At 37.8% G+C, this 23,206-nt stretch overlaps 1 protein-coding gene across 5 annotated transcripts in view; it reads left to right on the top strand.

Annotated features, from left to right (window-relative positions):
• SNX29 (sorting nexin 29) overlaps window positions 1-23,206 on the top strand; it is a 688,321-nt gene that overhangs the window by 435,971 nt on the left and 229,144 nt on the right. For 4 of the 5 annotated variants that reach the window (XM_072609956.1, XM_072609991.1, XM_072609967.1 and 1 more), the window contains exons 17-18: window positions 12,193-12,248; window positions 20,897-20,978. In XM_072609956.1, the coding sequence (XP_072466057.1) occupies window positions 12,193-12,248; window positions 20,897-20,978 (138 nt within the window). Of the gene's footprint in view, window positions 1-12,192; window positions 12,249-20,896; window positions 20,979-23,206 lie in introns of those variants that run through there. The other variant, XR_011967204.1, reaches the window with a different exon arrangement.

The following is a 23,206-nucleotide window of genomic DNA, read 5'->3' as shown; positions in this document are numbered from 1 at the left end:
TTGGGCCAGAAATCATAAGGGTTTTCCTCTCACAGATTTTTTTTTTTTGCTAGGTCAAAAAGAGGCCATTTTTGCCTCATTTCTTACCTATCCTTAATCACTGAATGAGTGGGCATTGCCTCAGTCAAGTTGAGCCGTGGGAAAGACCTTAGCTTAAAAAGACCAAGGTTTCCCACTGTATCCAGGGGCCACCTCCAGTCTTCCTCATGTATATCTTGCCATTGGACACAGATGGCTCTGCAGAAGAGAGTGGGGCTGGTGACTTTGCACATCCCTGCCTCACTCAAATCTACTTCCCTTGCAAGCAATGCCATCACCTTCTTGATGTCTTGGACAAACAACAGCTCAATGGGACAGTAACGCTGTCCCATTGAAGAAGATTTTCTTCTAATTGAATGACTTGACTTACACATTTCTGTTTTGTGGGATTTCACAAATTTTCCCCCTGAAATGTACTACAACCCCATTTAAAATTTTAAAGTATTTGTAGATGCCTTCACTGTCTTGTTGATCAATTTAGTAGGAAAGTCAGAATAGGAATAATTCAGAAAAACAGCCCCAGGAACCTAGATGGTCCACATGAGATTTTTTTCATAACTAAGTAATGGGAGGCTAGAATATATGAGTTTCCCATCATCATTGCCACAACTAGTAGTACTAGTACTGGTACTACTGTGACTACCACCAGCTGCCACACTACTTACCTTTGGTCCTACATACTTTGTTTATGACTGAGTAGGGTTAGATTGATTGGAGATGGATGAAGATGTGAGTATTTTCAGACTGCAAGCTCCTTGGACTAGTTTAGATATGAACATTTGTATGATTTCCCAAGGCCCTAGCCAGATTGAGACAAGCCTGAGCCTAAAATAAGTAAATAAATCAGGCCGCAGGAAAGTAAGAGTTTTAGTCAAAATTGAAATTGACCCTAGGATGGTTATGATTTTCAGGCCACATTTTATTTATTCCCCTAAATACAACTAAGGATGAAAAAGACACATATAAATTTGTGTTACAGGAGAGAGTATTTAAAAATTATTCTAAATTATTTATTTATTTATTTAACTTTTAACATTCATTTTCACAAAATTTTGGGTTCCAAATTTTCTCCCCATTTGTCCCCTCCCCCACCCCAAAACACCGAGCATTCTAATTGCCCCTATCACCAATCTGCCCTCTCTTCTACCATCTCTCCCTTCCCTTGTCCCCATCTTCTCTTTTGTCCTGTAGGGCCAGATAACTTTCTATACCCCTTTACCTGTATTTCTTATTTCCTAGTAGCAAGAACAGTACTCGACAGTTGTTCCTAAAACTTTGAGTTCCAACTTCTCTTCATCCCTCCCTCCCCACCCATTCCCTTTGGAAGGCAAGCAATTCAGTATAGGCCATATCTGTGTAGTTTTGCAAATGACTTCCATAATAGTCATGTTGTATAAGACTAACTATATTTCCCTCCATCCTATCCTGCCCCCCATTGCTTCTATTCTCTCTTTTGATCCTGTCCCTACCCAAGAGTGTTGACTTCAAATTGCTCCCTCCTCCCATTGCCCTCCCTTCCATCCTCCCCCCCACCCTGCTTATCCCCTTATCCCCCACTTTCCTGTATTGTAAGATAGGTTTTCCTACCAAAATGAGTGTGCATTTTATTCCTTTCTTTAGTGGAATGTGATGAGAGTAAACTTCATGTTTTTTTCTCACCTCCCTTCTTTTTTCCTCCACTAAAAAGTCTTTTGCTTGCCTCTTTTATGAGAGATAATTTGCCCCATTCCATTTCTCCCTTTCTCCTCCCAGTATATTTCTCTCTCACCACTTAATTTCATTTTTTTAAGATTTGATCCCCTCCTATTCAATTCACTCTGTGCTCTCTGTCTGTGTGTGTGTGTGCATGTGTGTGTGTGTAATCCTACCCACTACCCAGATACTGAAAAGTTTCAAGAGTTACAAATATTTTCTTTCCATTTAGGAATGTAAGCAGTTCAACTTTAGTAAGTCCCTTATGACTTCTCTTTGCTGTTCACCTTTTCATGCTTCTCTTCATTCTTGTGTTTGAAAGTCAAATTTTCTTTTCAGCTCTGGTCTTTTCATCAAGAATGCTTGAAGGTCCTCTATTTCATTGAAAGACCATTTTTTCCCCTGAAGTATTATACTCAGTTTTGCTGGGTAAGTGATTCTTGGTTTTAGTCCTAGTTCCTTTGACTTCTGGAATATCTTATTCCATGCCCTTCTATCTCTTAATGTAGAAGCTGCTAGAACTTGTGTTATCCTGATTGTATTTCCACAATACTTGAATTGTTTCTTTCTAGCTGCTTGCAATATTTTCTCCTTGACCAGGGAACTCTGGAATTTGGCCACAATGTTCCTAGGAGTTTCTCTTTTTGCATCTCTTTCAGGTGGTGATCTGTGGATTCTCTGAATACTTATTTTGCCCTCTGGTTCTAGCATCTCAGTGCAGTTTTCCTTGATAATTTCATGAAAGATGATGTCTAGGCTCTTTTTTTGATCATGGCTTTCAGGTAGTCCCCTAATTTTTAAATTGTCTCTCCTGGATCTATTTTCCAGGTCAGTTGTTTTTCCAATGAGATATTTCACATTCTCTTCCATTTTTTCATTCTTTTGGTTTTGTTTTGTGATTTCTTGGTTTCTCATAAAGTCATTAGCCTCCATCTGTTCCATTCTAATTTTGAAAGAACTATTTTCTTCAGTGAGCTTTTGAACCTCCTTTTCCATTTGGTTAATTCTGCTTTTTAAAGCCTTCTTCTCCTCATTGGCTTTTTGAACCTCTTTTTCCAATTGAGTTAGCCTATTTTTCAAGGTGCTATTTTCTTCAGCATTTTTTGGGGTCCCCTTTAGCAAGGTGTTGACCTGCTTTTCATGCTTTTCTTTCATCTCCTCATTTGTCTTCCCCGTTTTCCTCCACCTCCCTTACTTGATTTCAAAATCCTTTTTGAGCTCTTCCATGGCCTGATCCCATGGTATATTTATTTTGGGTGTGTGGGATACAGAAGCCTTGACTTCTGTGTCTTTCCCTGATGATAAGCATTGTTCTTCCTCATCAGAAAGGAAGCGAGGAATTATTTGTTCACCAAGAAAGTAACCTTCTATAGTCTTATTTTTTTCTCTTTTCTGGGCATTTTCCCAGCCAGTGACTTGACTTCTGAGTATTCTCTTCACATCCACTTTGCCTCCAGATCCATCCAGCCAGCACTTGGGGTCTGAGATTCAAATTCTACTTCCCAGCCTCAGGGCTTTCGGCAGGGGCAGGGATGCTATTCAGTGTGAGATTAAGTTTAGTTGCTCAGGTAGGGGCAGGGCCACTGCAGAGGGCTCAGTTCCCTCAGGGGGTTTATGCAGAGACCTTCAACAATGGATCCAGGCTCCTGCCTGCTTGGGGAGCCCCTGTCCATCGCTGCCCCCCGCTGCTGCCTCCTGAGGGGGCCTGAGTTATGGAGACACCCTGCTCCCCTCTCGACCCACCAAAGAGACCCTCTCACTGACCCTTGTCACGTGTGGGTGGAGGGACCTGAGCGGCCGCTGGAGATTCTGTCCCTGAACCCTGCTTGGATCTGCTGCTCTCAGTGCCACGTGGCCAAGGCAGGGCTGGGCTCTGCTCCAGGTCTGGTGCCCAACGGACCTTTCGCGTCAGGTTTTCAGGGCTCTCTGGAACAGAAATCTCCTCTACTCTGTTGTTCTGTGGCTTCTGCTGCTCCAGAATTTGTTGGGAGCTCTTCTTTACAGATATTTTATGGGCTGTGGGTTTGGAGCTAGCATATGTGTGTCTTTCTACTCCGCCATCTTGGCTCCTCTGCCTAAATTTTTTAATTTTTTTGTTACCATAATTTTTCTCAGTACTACTCTCCCTTCCTATGTCATATAACAAATGATATTTTTAAATTTTTTAAATTTGGTATATTATTTTTCCCCAGCTACATGTAAAAGCAATTTTTAACATTTGTTTTTAAAACTTTGAGTTCCAAATTCTCTCCCTTTCTTTTTCCCCACCCCTTCTCATTGAGAAGGCAAACAATTCAGGATAGATCATACACGTGTAGTCATGTTAACATATCCATAATAGTCATATTGTGAAAGAAAGCATATCCCCAAAAACTCAAGAAAAGTAAAGAAAGTTAAAAAAAGTATGCTTCAATCTGTATTCAGACACCATTGGTTCTTTCTCTGGGGTTGGATAGTATTTTCATCATAAGTCCTTCAGAATTGTCTTGGATTGTTATATTGCTCAGAATAGCTAAGTCCTTTACAGCTGATCATCTTACAATATTGCTGTTACTTTGGGCACAGTACATTTCACTTTGTGTCCACCCATGCAAGTCTTTCCAGGCTTTTCTGAGAGCATCCTGCTCATCATTTCTTATCGTACAATAGCATTACATCACAATCACACACTACAACTTGTTCAGCTATTCCCCAGTTGATGGGTATTCCCTCAATTTCTAATTCTTTGTACCCAGACAATAGCTGCTATAAATATTTTTGTGTATATAGGTCCTTTTCATTTTTTTGTAAATCTCTTTTGGGATACAGACTGAAGTCAAGGGTATGCATGGTTTTATAGCCCTTTGGGCATAGTTCCAAATTGCTCTGCAGAAATTGAATCAGTGTGCAACTCCACCAACAATGCATTTTCCCCTACATCCCCTGCAATATTTTTCATTCACTTTTTCTGTACTACTAGTCAATCTAATAGGTATGAGTTAGTATGTCAGAATTTTTTTAATTTGTGTTTGACCAAACAGTAGTTAGTTAGATTAACAAATAATATTTTTTAAAGAAAGAAAAAAACAAATCAGCATAATAGATGTTTTTTATTTTTTATATGTAATTATTCTTTCCAATTACATTGTTGTAGTCAGTAAATATATTGTTTTCTGGATTTTTTAAAAATGTTTTACTGTATCAGTTCATGTAGATCTTTCCGTACTTCTCTGAATTCATTCCATTTGTCACTTATTATAGTGCAATACTGTTCTGTTACATTTATGTACCACACCCAGTGTAGCCTATCTCAATTAATGAATATCATTAAATTAATGAATTAATTTAAACAATTAAAGAATTGTTTCCAATTCTTTGCTACCAGAAAGAGTGCTGCTATTTTGATATATTTGGGGATTTTCTTCTCATTAGCCCTCTTGGGGTATAAACCCAGTAGTGGAATCTCTGGATTAAAGAGCATGAGCATTTTACTCACTTTATTTGCATAATTCCACATTGTTTTCCAAAATGGTTTTACTGATCTACAGCTCTACCAGCAATGCACTACTATGTCTTTCTTCCCACAACTCTCCTAACATTGACTATTCCCATATTTCCTTATCTCAGAGACAATTTTTGTCTTTGGTTTGTTTGCTTGTTTTGGGAGAGGGAGGGGGAGGAAATAATGATTGCAAAAATAAGAGAAAGTAATGTTAGTGAAACATTTATAAAATACACAAAAGACAGCAAAAAGAAGTTCAGAGATAGGGATAAGCAGAATAGTATTAGAATTACTCTGTTAAACTTATCAGTGTCAATAGTCATGTAGTTTAGTTGATAGAGGGCTAAGTTTGGGGTCAGGAAGACCTGAGTTCAAATCCTGCCCCAAACATTTATTCAGCTCTGAGATACTGGGCAATTGTTTAACTTCTCTCAGCCTCAGCTTCCTCATTTGTAAAATGAGGATAATAATAGCATCTGTCTTCCTGAGTTGTTATGAGGATAAAAAGCATTAATTTTTGTAAAATTCTGTAAAAATCTTATAATGCTCTGTTGATATTAGTTGGATTTTTTTCAAAAGTCAGTTTTATATAATTGAGATCATAGTTTCTGTTCATTCTTTATGGAAATGATCACATTTATTGATGTCTGTCAAGTTCATACTGTTTTAGATAATAATTTTGTGTTTTCATCAGCTCCCATGAGTTGTATTATCATCTCTAATATAGATAATTTCTAGATCTATATCTATCCCTATATCATATCTGAACATATATAAATACATGTTTGTCTTTCTTTCTTTCTTGTCTCTTTCCTGAGCCCCAGTTCCACCCTGCCAAATGCTTTTTGGACATCTGAAATTGGATGTTCTGTACACATCTTGCCTCAACTCAAGTTGAGTTGTACTCAACTTGCTTGAAACAGAATTTATCATCATTTCCCCTAAACTCTCCCCTCTTCTCAGCTTCTGTATTACTACTGAACATAATAACACTGTCCTCCCAGTCAGTTAACAAACATTTATCAAGTGCCTGGTATGTGCCAGGCAATGTACTCAGTGCTGGAGATACAAAGAATGGTTTAAGAAAAGTTCTGTGTTCTCCAGGAGCTCACAGTCTAGCTCAGTCTTGCAGCCGCCATGTGATGCTGGCCTCTTTACTCACATGTCCATTATATTGCCAGATCTTGTCACAGCATGTTTCATATATGCCCCCTCCTCTCTTCCTTAGTTCATGACCTTATCATTTCTTTCCTGGACTATTGCTATAGCTTTAAAATTAGTCTCCCTGCCTCAGCTCCCTCCCCATTCGAATCCATTGTCCCCTCAACTGCCAGAGCAGTTTTTCTGAAGTCACGCCCCTTCCCCACTCTATTTAGTCATCTCCAGTGCCTCTCTATTATATCCAAGATCAAATATAAAATGCTCTTGGCATATAAAGCTCTACATAATCTGGCCCCTTCCTATCTTTCTATTCTTTTTACACCTTAAATTCTTCTGCATACTCTACAATCTAGCTGCTTGGGCCTGCTTGCACAAAAACAACCCATTTCCTTTCTGTTCTTCTGTACTGGCTAGCCTTCATTCCTTGGCTGATCTTTTTCCTCACCTCCTATTCTTAGCTCCTATCTCAGCTTAAATCCCAGCTTTTGCAGAAAGCCTTACGCAGTGTCCCTGTTAACCTGTTTTTCTCTAATGGTGCTTTTTGTTGCCTGTGTGTTTGTTATATGTACTGGTTACTTACATTTCTCTTCCATCAGAATGTGAACTCTTTGAGGGAAGGGGCTATTTTTGCCTTTTTAAAAAATCCTCCCTGCTTAGCACAGTGCCTAGGATATAGTAAGTAAGCACTTGATCAATGCTTGTTGACTTGACATGTCCTGACTTAATACCTGATCATTTGAACCTATTATCATTCCATGTAGGATAAAAGATCCTTTCATCCAGAAAACCCTATTTGATATTAAGATTTTTGAAGGAGAAGGGATTGTTTCACATTTTCCATCTGGATTGTAACAAAGAGGGGAAATTTATACATTTTTGAGAAGAAATGTAGACCATAAAAGCAGGAGGACTGTTAAGATTTTCTGACAGAATAGTTAACTCTAAAAATAGACCCCTACTTTCCAACTCCATCTCTAAACTCAAGTTGTTGCCTTCCTTGAAGTAAAGTGCCTGTTTTCCTAGGCAAAATCTACTACCTAAAGTAACCATATTTTTGACAACAAGCGTGAATGGTGCTAGAGGGCAGAGTCAGGGGTAAGAAAAGTTAGGAAGAATAATTCTCTTTGTTCTTCTATTTCCCCCAAGATTTCCTAGATTAGTCTTGAGGAGTAGTTGCAAGTAGGACTTAGCTTCGGGAAGGACCCTGCTCTTTTTCTGTGTGTGTGTGTGTGTGTGTGTGTGTGTGTGTGTGTGTGTGTGCATGCACACGCGCGCACGTGCGTACGTGTGTGTGTGTGTGTGTGTGTGTGTGTGTCTGAATTTGGTAGCTTTGAGAGCTAGGGATGTTTCTTTTTTTTTTTTTTTTAAGCCTGATGGTTTTCTGCCATATGTTTTACTAACTGATGAAGCATAGTTCAGAACTGTTCCTAAATCAGTTGGTACAACTCAGGTGTTTAACAAGCACCAACTAGATGTGTACTACGTGCAAGACAGTGCCAGTAGAAATTTAATATAACAACATAGAGTCCCTGTCCTCAATGTATAAGTACCAAGGTGATATCCAGACAGAAGTATGAGAAATTTGAGGTGGAATAAAAAACTTTCTAGTGGAGTGATAAGGAAAAAAAATATGAAAGATGGAGTATGTCAGCAGGACCTTGAAGGAAGAGAGAGGACCATAGGATTACACGTTTAGAGCAGAAAAGAGCTTTCTATTCCAAATTCCCTTACATTACATTTGAGATTCAAGGAAGTTATGTTAACCAAGGTCACCTAGCTAATAATACCCAGGCAGTGTCAGGATATCAGAAGGCAGACATGTATTATGCATTCTAGTCACAGGCGTGGCCTAGGTTAAAGTGTAGAATGAGATGGGCACACTTAGAAGTTCAGTTTGATTGGTCTGTAGGCTATGTGAAGGGGAAGTAGGATGAATAGAGGTGATGCTAGATTGGAGTCCAGTTATGCAGTGGCTTAAGTGTTGGGCTTAGCAGTTTATATTATTTCCTGTAATTAGCAAGGAGTCTTTTTTTTTTTATGATCATCTTGGGGCAGGAGAAAGATATATTATAAAGAGGATAATTTTGCTAGTGGTAGTAAGGGTTTGTTGTAAAGGAGCAAAAACTAAGAGTCTAGGAGCTTTGTTAGGAGGGTGTCATAGTAGTCAAGATAAGAAGGGATAAAGACCTAAACTAGGGTGATAGCAGCATGATTGGAAAAAAGATGATCTGTTCTCTCTAGATTTCAGTTTCTTTATCTGTAAAATGAGAAAGTTGCATTTTTTAGATGCTATTATATTCCATGAGATACATAAGATATTATAAGGTAGTAATGATAGGCCCTAATAGCTGATTAGATGTATACTGGTAAAGGAGAAAGAAAAACAAAGGTGACTGAGAGTCAGAACTGCCATCAACAGAAAGACGCAAGTTGGGTAGAGTGTTTGTGAAGTAGATGAGATGAGTTGAGTTTTGTTTGGGGCGTCAGCAAGACAAGCCTGTGGAAGTGTCCAGTAGCACTATCGTTTTGGAGATTCGTTGTGACTCCACAAGTAGATTTGGGAATCATCTACCGAGAGTTGATAACCTGGAAGATGAGATCACCAGGGAAGACGATGCACAGGACAGGGCCAAGAGAAGAGAACCAAGAAGGGGATCTTGCTGGATTCCCATGCTGAGGGGTTGCAGGGAGCAGTTAGGCTTGTGACAACACTGAAAGAGTGTCATTGTGCTATTATTGTGCAGTTGGCACTGGTGGCTTTAAAAGAGACCTGGATGGATATTCTTTCTGATTCCTCGGTTTCCATTTTGATACCAGTGGGCCAGGATTTTTCACGTGGACTTGGCAGCTATTGTATGCAGATTTTTAAATTTCACTTCCTTTCTCCACATCATTCCCACCTCCTGCCTTGAAACCTGCTTTCATAGTGTGTGTTCTAAGATGATAGATTAGGTGATGAGGCACCTTACACTAAACATAGAGAATAGTGCCTGATATTTTCATTTGTAATAATTTATAATCATTAAATTGTGATTGGTGTGAAGGATGAATCAGAAGAGAGGCCTATAGCACAGAGAACATGGTTTTCCCAGTAAGTGTAAGATCTCTGAGATTCAAAAGGTAGAAGACATTTTCATAGAAATATGGAATTTTGGAATGAATATGGAATTTTCATAGATATCAGTGGTAAAAATCTAATATTTCTTAAAATTGACTCTTTCTTTGTTGCTAAAATATTCTAGGTAAAATCATTTTTCTAGAGCATTACCACAAATCTTTATAGGTATATTTTAGGCTAGATTGTATGGTGATAAAAATCCTTAAAACATTTAATAACTCTTCCTGTCAGTTATAATTATACAAATATAGTAATATCAGTTGTGATTATCCAGGTGTATTCTATGAAGGTTATAGAGTTCATAAATTATGTTCCTAGCTAGCTAACATGACACTCATATAGGTGCAATAAATTTAGAACTGGCTTGGCACAGAGAACACTACATCATTACAGGAGAAACTCATTTAAAGAAAATTTACTTGAAGGTTACATACTATTTAATCTGTCCAGAATATAATTAAAGATAATCAAAAGAAAAGAAAATATTTCTATCAAGAGAATTATTACAGCATTTTAAGATTAAGCCATCATGCCAGTCCTCTTTATAATCACAAAGTAATACCTGTCATTAAAATAAATACATTGTCAATACTGCTGCCATATCTTTTCTTTGTTTCTTTGCCTCTACACTTCTTGGTGGATGTGCTAGGAATTATATTTTATTATAAATTATATTTGCTAGTTCAGAACAGCAGTCTTTTCAATTTGTGTATGACATAAGATAGAATTCAAAGGAGTCAGCAATTTGTAGTGATATAATAATACTGGTACTTAACAGTTTTTGATTTCTACCTTCGGATCTATTTACTTAATGCTCACAGTATCCCTTAGAGAAATGTCCCCTGATTTCTCAGATCGTGAAGTTGAAGTCAAGAGATGAAAGAAATTGCCCAAGGCTTCCTTGCCGATGTAATCCATATATAAAGCTAGAGACGTGATTTTCAGCTCTGTCTTTTTAGAGTCCTGCTTCCTCTCAATATAAATGAAAATGGTTTTTAGGAGTTGATTCAAAATGTAGTGTTGGAGTCATATCCTTGCCTCTAGTGTTTAACCTAGCAGAACTCCATTATAATATCAGTGTTGTAAAAGTAAGAATATCAGCAGCATCTGTGCTGTGATTAGAATTGTGTATCTGTATAGGGAGTATGTGTGTGTAATTCAACCTAAGTTCTTTAAAGTTCAAAATCATCTTACTCTTTGCCATGGTTAAGGAGATCCACCCCAGTAATATCACTTCATAGGGCATTCTTGCTGTTTAATGAAGCCCAATTTAACCAATTAGGACCAGTGAATCTTAGAAGAACAGAGACCCTTGAGAACTTAATTTAGGCTATCTGTCTGGATCTAGAGAGGATTTTATTAATTCTATCCTAGACTAATGACTAGACTAGTCCTATTTTTAGATTTCCATAAAGGAGAGACCATCATTTCAGTGAGGCTACATGATACAGTGGAAAGAATGCTAGATTTGGAATCAGGAGGACCGGGATTGAATTCCAGCTCTGACATTTGAGTTATGTCACATTGGGGAGGGCACTTAGATTCTAAGCTCAGTTTTCTTATTGGCAAAATGAGATTAATCATGTTTGCATAACCTGCCTCAAAGATTATTTTTAATGTAAAGCACTTTGGAAATGTTAAACAACTGTATGATTGTGAGATGTAGTAGGAATAGTGGCCACATCAGTAATGGCTGCTGTTCTTATCACAGGTATCAGTTCATCCAGGTATATAATTCTCATTTTAAAAGAAAGATCATCTGTACGTCTAACCTAAAGCCTTCACACTCCAGGTTGTCCATTTCCTTTTAATATGCTCTCAATGGAAATAGAAATTATCAAATTAATGGTTATTTCTTCTCTGATTCATGCAACTCCTCCTTCATTCTACTTTTCTTCTTGAAGATTCAGCAGAGTTTGACTTGGCCAAACCAAACTGGGAAGCTCAGTTCGGAGATGTATCCCATGCCTGCTTTTGGGCTTTGGTACTAACACCAGTGACTTGTTAGTAAAGTGCAAAGTTCCTTTAGGACTGGAAAGATTAATTTTCTGTTTTCATATCCTCGGTGCCCAGCACTGCACCTGGCACATGGGAGGCATTTATTAATCACTGTATGTTGATTAATTGATTCGTAGTTTCACTCCATCATCTAGCTGTTCTCCTGATGATCCTGAGGCTTATCACTGTCTTAGAACTTCTTTCACCCAACCCCTTCTGAAGGGTCTTATCAGAGAATTTTCTATACATTCCTTTTCATAAACATAAGCTCAGTTATCCTAGGGGAGAAAATAGGGCTGTGCTTAAGGTAGACTTTGGTATCTTATATCTACATATTATATATGCGATGCTTTATATCATGTGTATTTTTCATCCACACATCCGATACCTTCCATCTAGGATTCTGATTAGCCTGTTATAGCTCCAAATTATGCGCTTGTACATGCCTATGATTATCTCAATAGGATTAGCAGCTTTTCCCCCCATAAAGATAATTAAGATCTCTCACTGGTGGCATATTTTTATTACTAGAACATGCTCCCCTCCTATTATCCACCAAACCCTTTACTGTTTTTCAGTAATCGCTTTTTAGCTGCATTCTTAAAGAGAGATGTTCAGGGATCATTCAGATGAAGAAGTCTACCATCGTTATGCACATACCATAATAATCGTTATGCCTTTCCTTTCTCTCTTGTGATGGCAGGTACCTGGAGATTTGAGTCAAACATCTGAAGACCAAAGTTTGTCAGATTTTGAAATGTAAGTCTTCAGCATCTTCAAGATGCACTTTAAAGTGTAAATGGTTTAATTTGGCTAACACGCAATGCCAAGTTTATCACTGAGCCATTGTACCATAAGGAGAAAAAAAATAACCATTCAGATCTCAAAAGGGTTAAGGTCTCAAGTTGATCACCTGATATGACAAACATAATCTTGGTGTTTTGGTTTTTTATGCATGCACACATATACACATGTGATTAGAAAAAAAGAGATGGGCTGGCAATGTAATGAAAGCAAGAGACAGTAGGTGAATAGTTTGAGTGATACATTGTTACGCTCCTACCACAGAATAAGAAGGCCTCTAACACCTTAGATATTCAGTTCAATTAAACAAGTATTAGATGCCACACATCGGCTACAGAACCTATCACGATTCTGAAGATTGTGAGATGAAAAATAACACAATCCCTTCCATAACTTTGCACAGAATGTGGGCTGAATATACCGGCACATCCACCTCATAATAACAATATAACAGCATGATCTATGTGAACACAAATAATGATATTGCTAGTGAACATATGCATAAAAAGGGTCAAGAATGAGAGATTAGAGAAGGGGAGAGATCACTGCTAGCTGGGGAGAAATCTCACTTGGGTTGATTGTATATGGAGTTTGCATGGATTCTCTATGGACAGTTTATGGGAAAGTGTGAACAGAAAATTCAAGAGATAAATTGTTGAGCGTTTGAGATACCCATCAGTGGTAGAAGTACCCAAACTGATGAAATCCCAGATCTATCATAATATCAAAGGTAAATAGCTTGTTTGTTATTTTGTGAGTTGGGTACAGAGAGATAGTATCAAGGATAATAAAAGCCTGAGTACCTCACTTCCATGAAATACAGAGAATGGGAAGAATCTTTCTAGAATGTTTAGCGTTCATCTTCAGTCATGGTCAAATAACTGTTATCCATAATCCAAAGAACAGGCTGATCTCTCCTCTGGAGTCAAAGAGGAAAGGACTTGAGGAATGTCTCTCTACTCCATCAAGGGAAAAATGAGATGTTCCTTTGAAAAATAGAAGTTTCAGAGGAAAAAAGACTCAGATGGTTGTTCTTATTTCTGAGGTGAGAGAGTAAAATGCGAGAGGAGAAAGGGAAGAACCACTGAATGTTTGGAACTAAATAAGAGATAATGAGTCTTTTCCTAAAGGCAAGGGCTCTGGACCATCTCAAGAGAAATCAAAAACAAAACAGAAATGATTGTCCTTCACCCAGTGATGTCAGGTGCAAGATCATTATCAGAGGAAGAAATAAGAGCCTCCTTGCTGACGGGTACTAAGGCAACTGCTTTGCAGCTGACATTAGCACCACAGAAGTCTCATGTATTCTTGGGAAGGGTATCCAGATCATCATAGAGAACCACTAAGGCTGATCCAACTGGATGCCTGCCACTCCTTTCTGGTCATTCATGATGGCAACAAGTCTTCCTGCAAAGAAGCCTTCTAGAAGACATTGCTAAGGAACATGACGTCTTGGGGAAGAAGTTGAAATCCTTAGAGTAAGTGCTATTTTCTTCATTGCTGTCATTGAAAGGCAGGACCATTGAAGACAGTAATAGAATTGAAAGAAACAAACTGGTTAAGGAGTTAATGAACAAGAAGGGGACTTTGACTTCTGGACAGTGACTTAGAATGTGGGAGTAGTAAGCTTATATTATAAATAAAGGTCACTTACATCTCTAGCCCAGGGCTAGTAAAAATGCTCTTTCCAGGATTTTTGTAAATCTGTACAAAAGAGAGAGGGAGAAAGCTATATATGTATATCTGTCCATTAAGATTTCATAGAAAATAGCTAGATTACAGGAAGAATGAGAATCTAGTCAGTCAGTAAACATTTAAGTCCTTTCTGCGTGCCAGGTACTTGGCTAAGTGCTGGGGATACAAGAAAAGCCAAAGATGATTCCTGCCCTCAAGGAGCTCCTAGTCTGATGGGGGAAACAATATGCAGACATATGTACAGTCAAATGATGTATAGGATAAATGGGAAATAATCAACAGTGACAGGGCTGTCGAATTAATGGGATCAGGAAAGCCTTCCTGGAGAAGGCGGAATTTTAGCTGGGACTTGAAGGAAGCCAGACAAGCTAATAGACAAAGTGGAAGAACATTGACGTCGTGAAGGACAGCCAGTAAAAATGCCTGGAGCTGGAAATCTAGACATAGAATTTCCTGTTTAGGGTACATCAGTGTTACTGGGTCAAAGAGTACCTGGAAGAGTATGAGTTGTTACAAGTCTGGAAAGGTAGGAGGTGAAGACTTTAAGGGTTTCAGATGCCAAAGAGAGGGGTTTATATTTGATTCTGGAAGTGACAGAGAGGCACTGAAGGTTATTTAGTGGAGGAGTGACACAATCAGATCTTTATTTAGGTAGATCAGTTTGATTGCAGAGTGGAGGATGGACTTGAGTAGGAAGAGACATGTGGCAGGAGACCAATCAACAAGCTGGTATGTTGAGTTTGAAATGATATGGTGGTACTTCAGGTGAGAAATTGGTGCTATGGAACTAGTTAGGGAAAATATCAGAGATGGAGATACAAATTGGAATATCATCCAAATGGGAGATAATTGAAATCATGCAGCAAAATGAGATTTCCCAGTGATCAGTTTCCTAGGGAAGGAAAGAATGATGGAGGGGTCCAAAGACAGAAAAGCTGATAGGAACTGGGGAGAAGGCTGTGAAGACTCAAAACAGCGTCATCAATACATTATAAAGTTGCAAAATCCCAGTGTAACATCATTTGATTGATTGCGCATTTATAACATTATTTCTCTGAACCTTTTTTCAGGACCAATTAATGATACAAGTTGAGGCATTAGGTTTCTAGATACAAAATGGTACTCAGTAAATATTTTTAAATTAAAATGTTAGAGTTAATTATGGCAAAAATAAAGAACATTACCTGTGTGATTAGGGAAAATTGTTTCTCTTTAGATCAGTCTAAGTAGTCTTCATAGAATAGGGGGGATGTAAGGATCTATTTATAAATTATGTTAAAGAGTTTACTAAAAGAGCAATTAAGCATAACGTTCAGATCATAAAAAACCTGCACTCTCTATATGCATTAGAAATAAAAATCTGTATTATACTGATTGCCATCCTAACTTTACCATGATAAAAGTTGACATAAACATTGAGCTAAAGAAATTTACTTGTCCTTTTTTTAATCCCACATTGCTTGGTTTGAGAAGCAAATTTAGCTTTGACTTGTTTCATGATCTATTTTAGGAAATACAGCAGCTGGAGACTGAAGCAAGAGCTTCATCATTTCCCATCAATTTTTGGTTGACTTACGTCAAGGACCACCCTTTAACCAATCATTATTGCCTGTGATAGACTATAGTTTATATATTACAAGTAGAATTGTGGAAACTTTCTTTTGTGTAAGAGGATTACCCTTGAATTTTGGTGCTATTTACGTGAAAATTTCTCTAGAAGCATATCTTCTCCAAAGTTTTTAGGTAAAGTATTTTGATACATGTGGAGAACATTTGCAAATAGTACTTCTTTATCTTCCCCACAGTGTCCAGCATAGAAGGAAGAAAGGAATGAAATCTTTGTGTTTGTATGCATAGAGATTAGAAGCTTTTTAATGTATTTTATATATCTGGGATATCTAAGGTCTCTTTCTTTTCTAAATCTCTGACTCAATGATCAATAACATTATTCTACTAATAAAAATGTAAACATAAGAGCATCCTAGTTGAAAGTTTTCTAGCCAGGGAGTTATATGGTGAAAGTGGTATTTAAGAAAATCATTATGGTACGTGTATACAGGAAGGTTTGGAGAAGGGAGATAGAGGCAAAGATGTTAAATTTGGTTTTTAGATATGCTGAGTATGATGGTGCTTCAAGTGAGGAATTGGTGCTACGGAACTAGTTAGGGAAAATATCAGGGATGGAGATATAAATTGGGCCATCATCTGAATAGGAGATAATTAAAGTCATGAGAGTGATTAGAGGGAGAAAAAGATCAGAGTTGTTGTATGAACGCTGTGAGAATGCTTGTAGTTAGAGGTAGAGAAAAGTATCCCCAAAAGTATTAGTCAGAAATTAATGCAGGGTATTGTAGAGTCAGAAGAAAGAGAGGGTTTTATTATGGAGTGGATCATAAGACTTATTATCTACATCAAATGGTATATAGAGGTCAGAGAATAATCCAAGGGATGAACTATGAGTAAATAGAAGAAAATTAGTAATAAAACGAGGTGGAAAAAATAAAACTCTTCTCGCTTCCTCCCTCCCCGAAAAGGGAAGGCTTTTATATACATTTGAAGGCATATGATTAGGATCCAATGAAGAAAAGCAAATGAAATTAAGAGGGATTGGGGTGGAGCCAAGGTGGCCCAGTAAAAGTAGGGACTTGCTTGAGCTTTCCCTCAGACCGCTCCAAATACCTGTAAAGAGTGACTCTAAACAAATTCTAAAGTAGCAGAACCCAGAAAATAACAGGGTGAAACAAATTTTCAGTCCAAGGCAGCTTGGAAGGTCTAAAGAAAAAGTCTGTTGCACCAGTCTGGGAGAGGAGCACAATCCAGCACAAAACATGCCAGGACAGATCAAGTCTCAACAGACCTGGAGCAGGCCTCAGGGGACTGAATCACTGGCAGCTGTGGTAGTTTCTGGACTTCTCAAGCCATAGATGCCAAAGACAACTTAGAAGGTCAGGAGGAAAAGCCTGTTGGACCTGGGTGAGAGAAGAGTGTGGTCCAACCCCAGTTCCAGGGCAGCAGTAGTTGCAGCTGCTTCTGGAACTCTCAGCCCACACATGGTGGTGGGATAAGGTGGCTGATCAGAGGGGGATTGCAGGGATCCCCTTCTTGGCACTGAGACAGAATTCTCTTGTTTTGACTGTGCTTGGATCTGCATTGTAGTCCTGGGTGGACATCCTTGGGCAAGGAGGAGTGCTGGCATGGCAGAGCTTGTGACACTAGTGTAGTGGGAATCCTCCTCACAATTCCAAGGCAGAAAAGAGTGCTTGTGGTCAATCACAGACCAGAACACAGGCCAGAAGAGGAGTAATTACCTCCCCTTTGATCATAGCACCTTGGAAGAACTGAACACTTACAGGTTCCTAGAAGTACCTCTGTAAATGACTGCACAAAACTCCTAAACCTTGGGACAGTACACCCTCCAACCTCCAGAGTCCTACCTTAGCAAAGACTTAAAAAGTCAAGTAATTGGCTGGGAAAATGAGTAAAAAGAGGAAAAAATCTCAGACTATAGAATCTTACTGTGGTGACAAAGAAGATCAAAACATATGACCAGAAGAAGACAGCAAAGTCAAAGTTCCATTGTCCAAAGCCTCCAAGAAAAATATGAATTGGTCTCAGGCCATGGAGGAGTTCAAAAAGGATTTTGAAAATAAAGTAACAGAAGTAGAGGGAAAATTGGGAAGAAAAATGGAAAAATGAGACAACAGCTTGCTGAAGGAGACCCCCAAAACTACTGAAGAAAATAACACCTTGAAAAATAGACTAACCTAAATGACAAAAGAAGTTCAAAAAGCCAGTACAGAGAAGAATACCTTAACAAGCAGAATTGACCAAATGGAAAAGGTGGCCCAAAAGCTCACTGAAGAAAATAATTCCTTAAAAATTAGAATGGAGCAAATGGAAGCTAATGACTCTATAAAAAAATAAATTATAAAAGAAAATCAAAAGAATGAAAATAAATACAGGACTATGTGAAATATCTCATTGGAAAAACAACTGACCTGGAAAATAGATCCAGGAGAGAGAATTTAAAAATTATTGGATTACGTGAAAGCCATGAAAACAAAAAGAGTGTAGACATCATCTTTCAAGAAATTTTCAAGGAAAACTGCCCTGATATTCTAGAAGCAGAGGGTAAAATAGAAATTGAAAGAATCCACTGATCACCTCCTGAAAGAGTTTCCAAAAGGAAAACTCTTAGGAATATTGTAGCCAAATTCCAGAGTTCCCACATCAAGGAGAAAATATTGCAAATAACTAGATGGAAACAATGCAAGTATTGTGGAAACACAATCAGGATAACACAAGATTTAGCAGCTTATCCATTAAGGGGTCAAATGTCTTGGAATATGATATTCTGGAGATTAAAGGAGCTAGGATTAAAACCAAGAATCACCTACCCAGCAAAACTGAATACAGTACTTCAGTTGAAAAAAATAGACATTCATTGACTTTCAAGCATTTTTGATGAAAAGATCAGAACTGAATAGAAAATTTGACTTTCAAATACAAGAATCAAGAGAAGCATGAAAAGGTAAAATTAAGGGGTGAAAGAGGGATGTACTGGGAGAAGGAGAAGGGGAGATGTAGAATGGGGTAAATTATCCACATAAAAGAGGCAAGAAAAAACTTTTACAGTGGAGGGGAAGAGATGGAGGTGAGAGAGAATGAGTTGTGAACCTTATTGTCATAGGATTTGACTTAAGGAGGGAATAGCATATACACTCAACTGGGTATGGAAATCTATCTTACCCTAAAGGAAAGTAGGGGGAAAGGAAATAGGTGAGGCAATGGTGGAAGGGAAGGCAGATTGGAGGAGGGGGTAATCAGTAGTAAAAGCTTTTGAGGAGAGACAGGGTCAAAGAAGAGAATAGAATAAATGAGAAGTGGGATAGGAGGGAGGGAAATATAGTTAGTCTTTCACAACATGGCTATTATGGAAGTGTTTTGTATGACCACACATGTATAACCTATATTGAATTGCTTGCCTTCTCAATTAGTGTGGGTGGGGAGGGAAGAAGGGAGAGAATTTGGAACTCAAAGTTTTAAAAATGAATGTTAAAAATTTGTTTTTACATGCAACTGGGAAATAAGAACCACTGGCAAGTGGCTATAGAAATCTGTTTTGACCTACAGAAAAATAGAAGGGAAGGAGATAAGAGAAGGAGTGGAGGAGTGATAGAAGGGAGGGCAGATTGGGTGAAGGGATAATCAGAATTCATAATGGGGAAAGGAGAGGTATGAGGACAAAATTTGGAACTCAGAATCTTGTGGAAGTGAATGTTGGAAACTAAAAATAAATTAATTTTAAAAAGAGATTAAGAGAGATTGTTTTCTGTGAAGGATAGTGAGCTGGTTGAGGAAATGTTAAGGAAAATGCAGAGAGTATGAAGTAGACTTCATAGGGAGTGCAATAAATGACCCACTTGAAGATAGACAACATGTATTTGTACTAGGCCAGTTATTTACAGCTCTAAGACTTTCTTCAGCAGACCTCTTATGGCGTGCACTTAATGGAGCAAGACTGAAGAGAGAAGACAGAAGCAATCCAACTGTAAGAGGGAATGAGTAGAGTATTAAGAAAATGAGAGCCTAAGGGTGTTGGGGCAGGATCGAGCTTTAACCATGCAGACAAGACTTTGTTGTTGACTTGTGTCAGTGGTGTCTGACTCTTTGTGACCCCACTGGGAATTTTCTTTGCAAAGGTTTAGCAGTCAGTTAAATGTAGTCAGGCAACAGTTAATATCCTAGATAGGGTGAAGTGGGAGAGACCAATAGAGGAGCTGAATTTAAAGCCAAAGGACAAGTTCTGTGGCTATGAGGTTTTCTAAAAGCTGAGAAGTAGAGTCTGGTTTATGTGGTAAGTGATTGTAGAGAGGTTGACTAAATGAAAACTCTTTAACCGTTTATATATACTTTACTTCTGGGAGCTGCTGTTTCCCAAAATGGAATCCATGGCTGGTGGGGAATGCTATAATATGAATCAAGGGCTTTTTTTTTTCTTGATACGAAATCTGTATCATTTACAGTGACTTATAACCTTTAAGTGGATCTTTAAAGAAGATACTGGAATGTCTTTCTCACTGCAGCTGTCTTTGTTAACAGAATACCTAGATTAGCTATGTCCTGAAATATCTTCATAGGGAAGTTAAAGGAGGCGGCTCTGGGCACTTGTGCATTTATTCTGACTTTTACAAAAGAAATTTCATTAGACATACAAACTAATTTGGAGACTTCAAAATGCAGGGCTATGCTTTGAGTGTTAGAGATGTGATCAATAAGTCTTACTTTCTTCCTGGAGGGGGTCACTACCTTAGAGCTGAGCTTAGATGAAATCCTGCCTCAGGAGATAACTATTAGTTGGAGTGTTGTTTTCCTGGTTAAAATAAAATGCTTTTTACTCTAGAGGTTGAGAGAACATTACATCACAAATACTTCCATAGTAAACATCTCAAATTGTGCCCTAAGTGCAAGAGTTAGAGAATTTTTACGTGCTGTTCTTTAGAGAGAACACTCTTGAAAATGCATTTACCAGTACAACAGCTTTAATGAGCAGGAGGGTCTGGTACCCTCACAACCATGCAATCCTGTTTTTATAGTTAGAACACAGTTGATTTTGAATTCCCATTGCCTATAATGCTGTCTGCTCTGCTGTAATTTGGATCTAGCCATTAGTGGAGGGGGGATAAAATTCTTTTTAAGCCACCTTTCCCGTGAAGACAGTTTATGGACTGACACATTAGACTGAAATAGCTTTTTACTTAATTTGAAATAAAAGCATATGTTGTTGTAAATGGTTTACTTTCGGTATTTTAAGTTAAAGGTGAAATCGTTTGTTTATTGTCATGATTTTAAAACAATGAGTGGCAGTGACCTATTTTGACCATTTTCTCTCTCTTTATTTTGGTTAGATCAAACCGAGCTCTGATAAATGTCTGGATTCCCTCTGTTTTCCTTCGGGGGAAGGCTGCTAATGCATTCCATGTATATCAGGTGAGCACCATTATTCTTAAGCAGACTTCATAAGGGTAATTAAAAAAAAATCAAAACTTCTCTAAGACGATTTCATTGTTTTTCTTATTTCTACCATGTATATAGTCTCTCTGTCTTAGAGGCAGAACATTAAATACATACAAATCAGATCTACTTCATTTCCTGGCTCTCTTCATCTCCCTTTTCTCTGTCCCCCAACCCCCTCTACACTACATATTAAACTGTAGAATCCATTGCGGGAAATGTTTTGTCTTTCAGTCAGACAGTCTTGGCAAAAATCTTAACATAAGGAAGAATTCTCCCACCACCTGAGCTTGCTTGAAACCATACTTCTGTTGGCTTTAAGGGAACAACACGTTAGCATGTCAGGATCTTCTGCTATTTTAAGTGATGAATGAAGAGATGAAGGGAAACTTCATAGGTTCTTTCCTAAGGTCTGCTAATGGTGGTAGAGTATAATAGTTCCATATTTTGTACTTTTTAGATTGCCCTCTATAATTAAATTTTTTCCCCTTTGGTTACATTGAGACTATACTGTTTCTTTTGGGATTAATTTGTTTTGAGGATATATATCAGTTGATCCCTGGTTATGATTGATTGATTCTTCACTTCCTGTGTTGTAACTTGGTTTCCCCAAATTTCCAAACATTTTCTGTGGTATCTTTCAAGAGTTCTACACTTATTTTTTATGAACTATGTGAAAAATCTTAATGCCTAATATTTTCTTAAGTGTATATTAAATAATAAATGACTAAAGCTACCTAATAATTAAGATGCCTCTCCAAAATTACTCACCATACATGGTATTTTGGAACAGGTTTTTTTTAGGGAATGCACACATTGTGTGAGTAGCAGGTTTAGGTGCAGCTGCATATATACCTAATTTGAAATCCTGCTGATAGAAATGATTTTTTTTGGCAAAGAAATATTCAGAGGAATGTTATTTTATCTTTCATGTTCAGCTCGGCAACAATATCAGTATAATAAAAATTGGAAAAATCTGAGTTCTGGTTTAAAAAAATAACTGAGAGAAAGCAGATTTTCAAATATCCTCTTCTGTTTATTTCTTTTTCCTCTCACCCAAATCCTGAAAACAAAACAAACAAACAAAAAACCTCCAGTTTCCTTCTGTTTGGATGTTTTCCAGTTCTGCTTTGAGGTCATGAGAAAGCAGTAAGGTGTTGCTTGGAAAATGGAAGAAGAAAGCAGACACTTCTATTTTAAAGTGAAATTAGAATGTTCCATTACCTGAGAGGCTTTCATGACCTTTAAGAACAAACAGACGTTTTTTATTTATTTTTCTTTGCCATGAAGATATTTAGGAATTTTCAGCTTTTGAAAGTCAGATCCTGAATGAAATGGATACAGAAAATATGTAGTTGCCAGGGAGATGGTTTCCACAGCACTTAATCGCATTAAAGCTACCTCACTTCTGTTTTCTGTGTTCAGAGCTTTTTAGAGCTTTGTCCATCCTTCCTGAGTTTTGAGTATGCAACTGAGATTTAAGAGCACAGCAGAAATAGTGATTACTAAATGGCTTTTGTTATTATAAAAATGGCCTTTTTAGCATTTTGAAATCTTTTTTGAGATTGGAAAATTTGTTACAACTCTTTTTCTTTGCAGTATTATTTTTGCCCTTTTTCTAGTATCAGTAACACACAATTACTGATCACTGTGTATGATCAGTAATTGACAAGGCTACTCAATATGTATTTAGAGGCATGTTGGAAAACTGTACCTGTGTAAAGTGCAAAGGAAGTGAACTAAGACCATCAGCGTTGGAATGTGTTACACTGAAGTGTACTCCAAAGGATGCTGTGCCATTGACAGCTCTGGTTGTATTTAATTTGTCCCTGAAACAAATTGGGAAGCAAATATTGTGGTTGTCAAGACTGTATAGAAGTAAACGTTTTCTGAAACCTACATCCTATTGACAGTGTTTGTAGGAGCATTTCAAATCATTATCTGCCTACAGTTCCACTGTGTATAATGCACTTCAACATTTTAGTGTGGCTATAAGAAATGTTAACTTCTGTTCTTTTCATTTGTATATAATTAGTAAAACTCAGGTTACTTTTTTAAAAAAATGTGGCCATGATTTCTGAAAAGCATCTCTTTCAGCTTTAGCTTCCTTCCCTATAAGGAACAGAGAATCTTTGTTAAATATTGTATGTAGTAAAGAAGACCTACTCAGTATTTAAATTCTGGTAAAAGAATTAACTGACATC

Source organism: Notamacropus eugenii, chromosome 1 (assembly GCF_028372415.1).
Source record: "Notamacropus eugenii isolate mMacEug1 chromosome 1, mMacEug1.pri_v2, whole genome shotgun sequence".
NCBI classification, from domain to species: domain Eukaryota; kingdom Metazoa; phylum Chordata; class Mammalia; order Diprotodontia; family Macropodidae; genus Notamacropus; species Notamacropus eugenii.
This window is presented reverse-complemented; position numbering and strand designations above follow the sequence as displayed.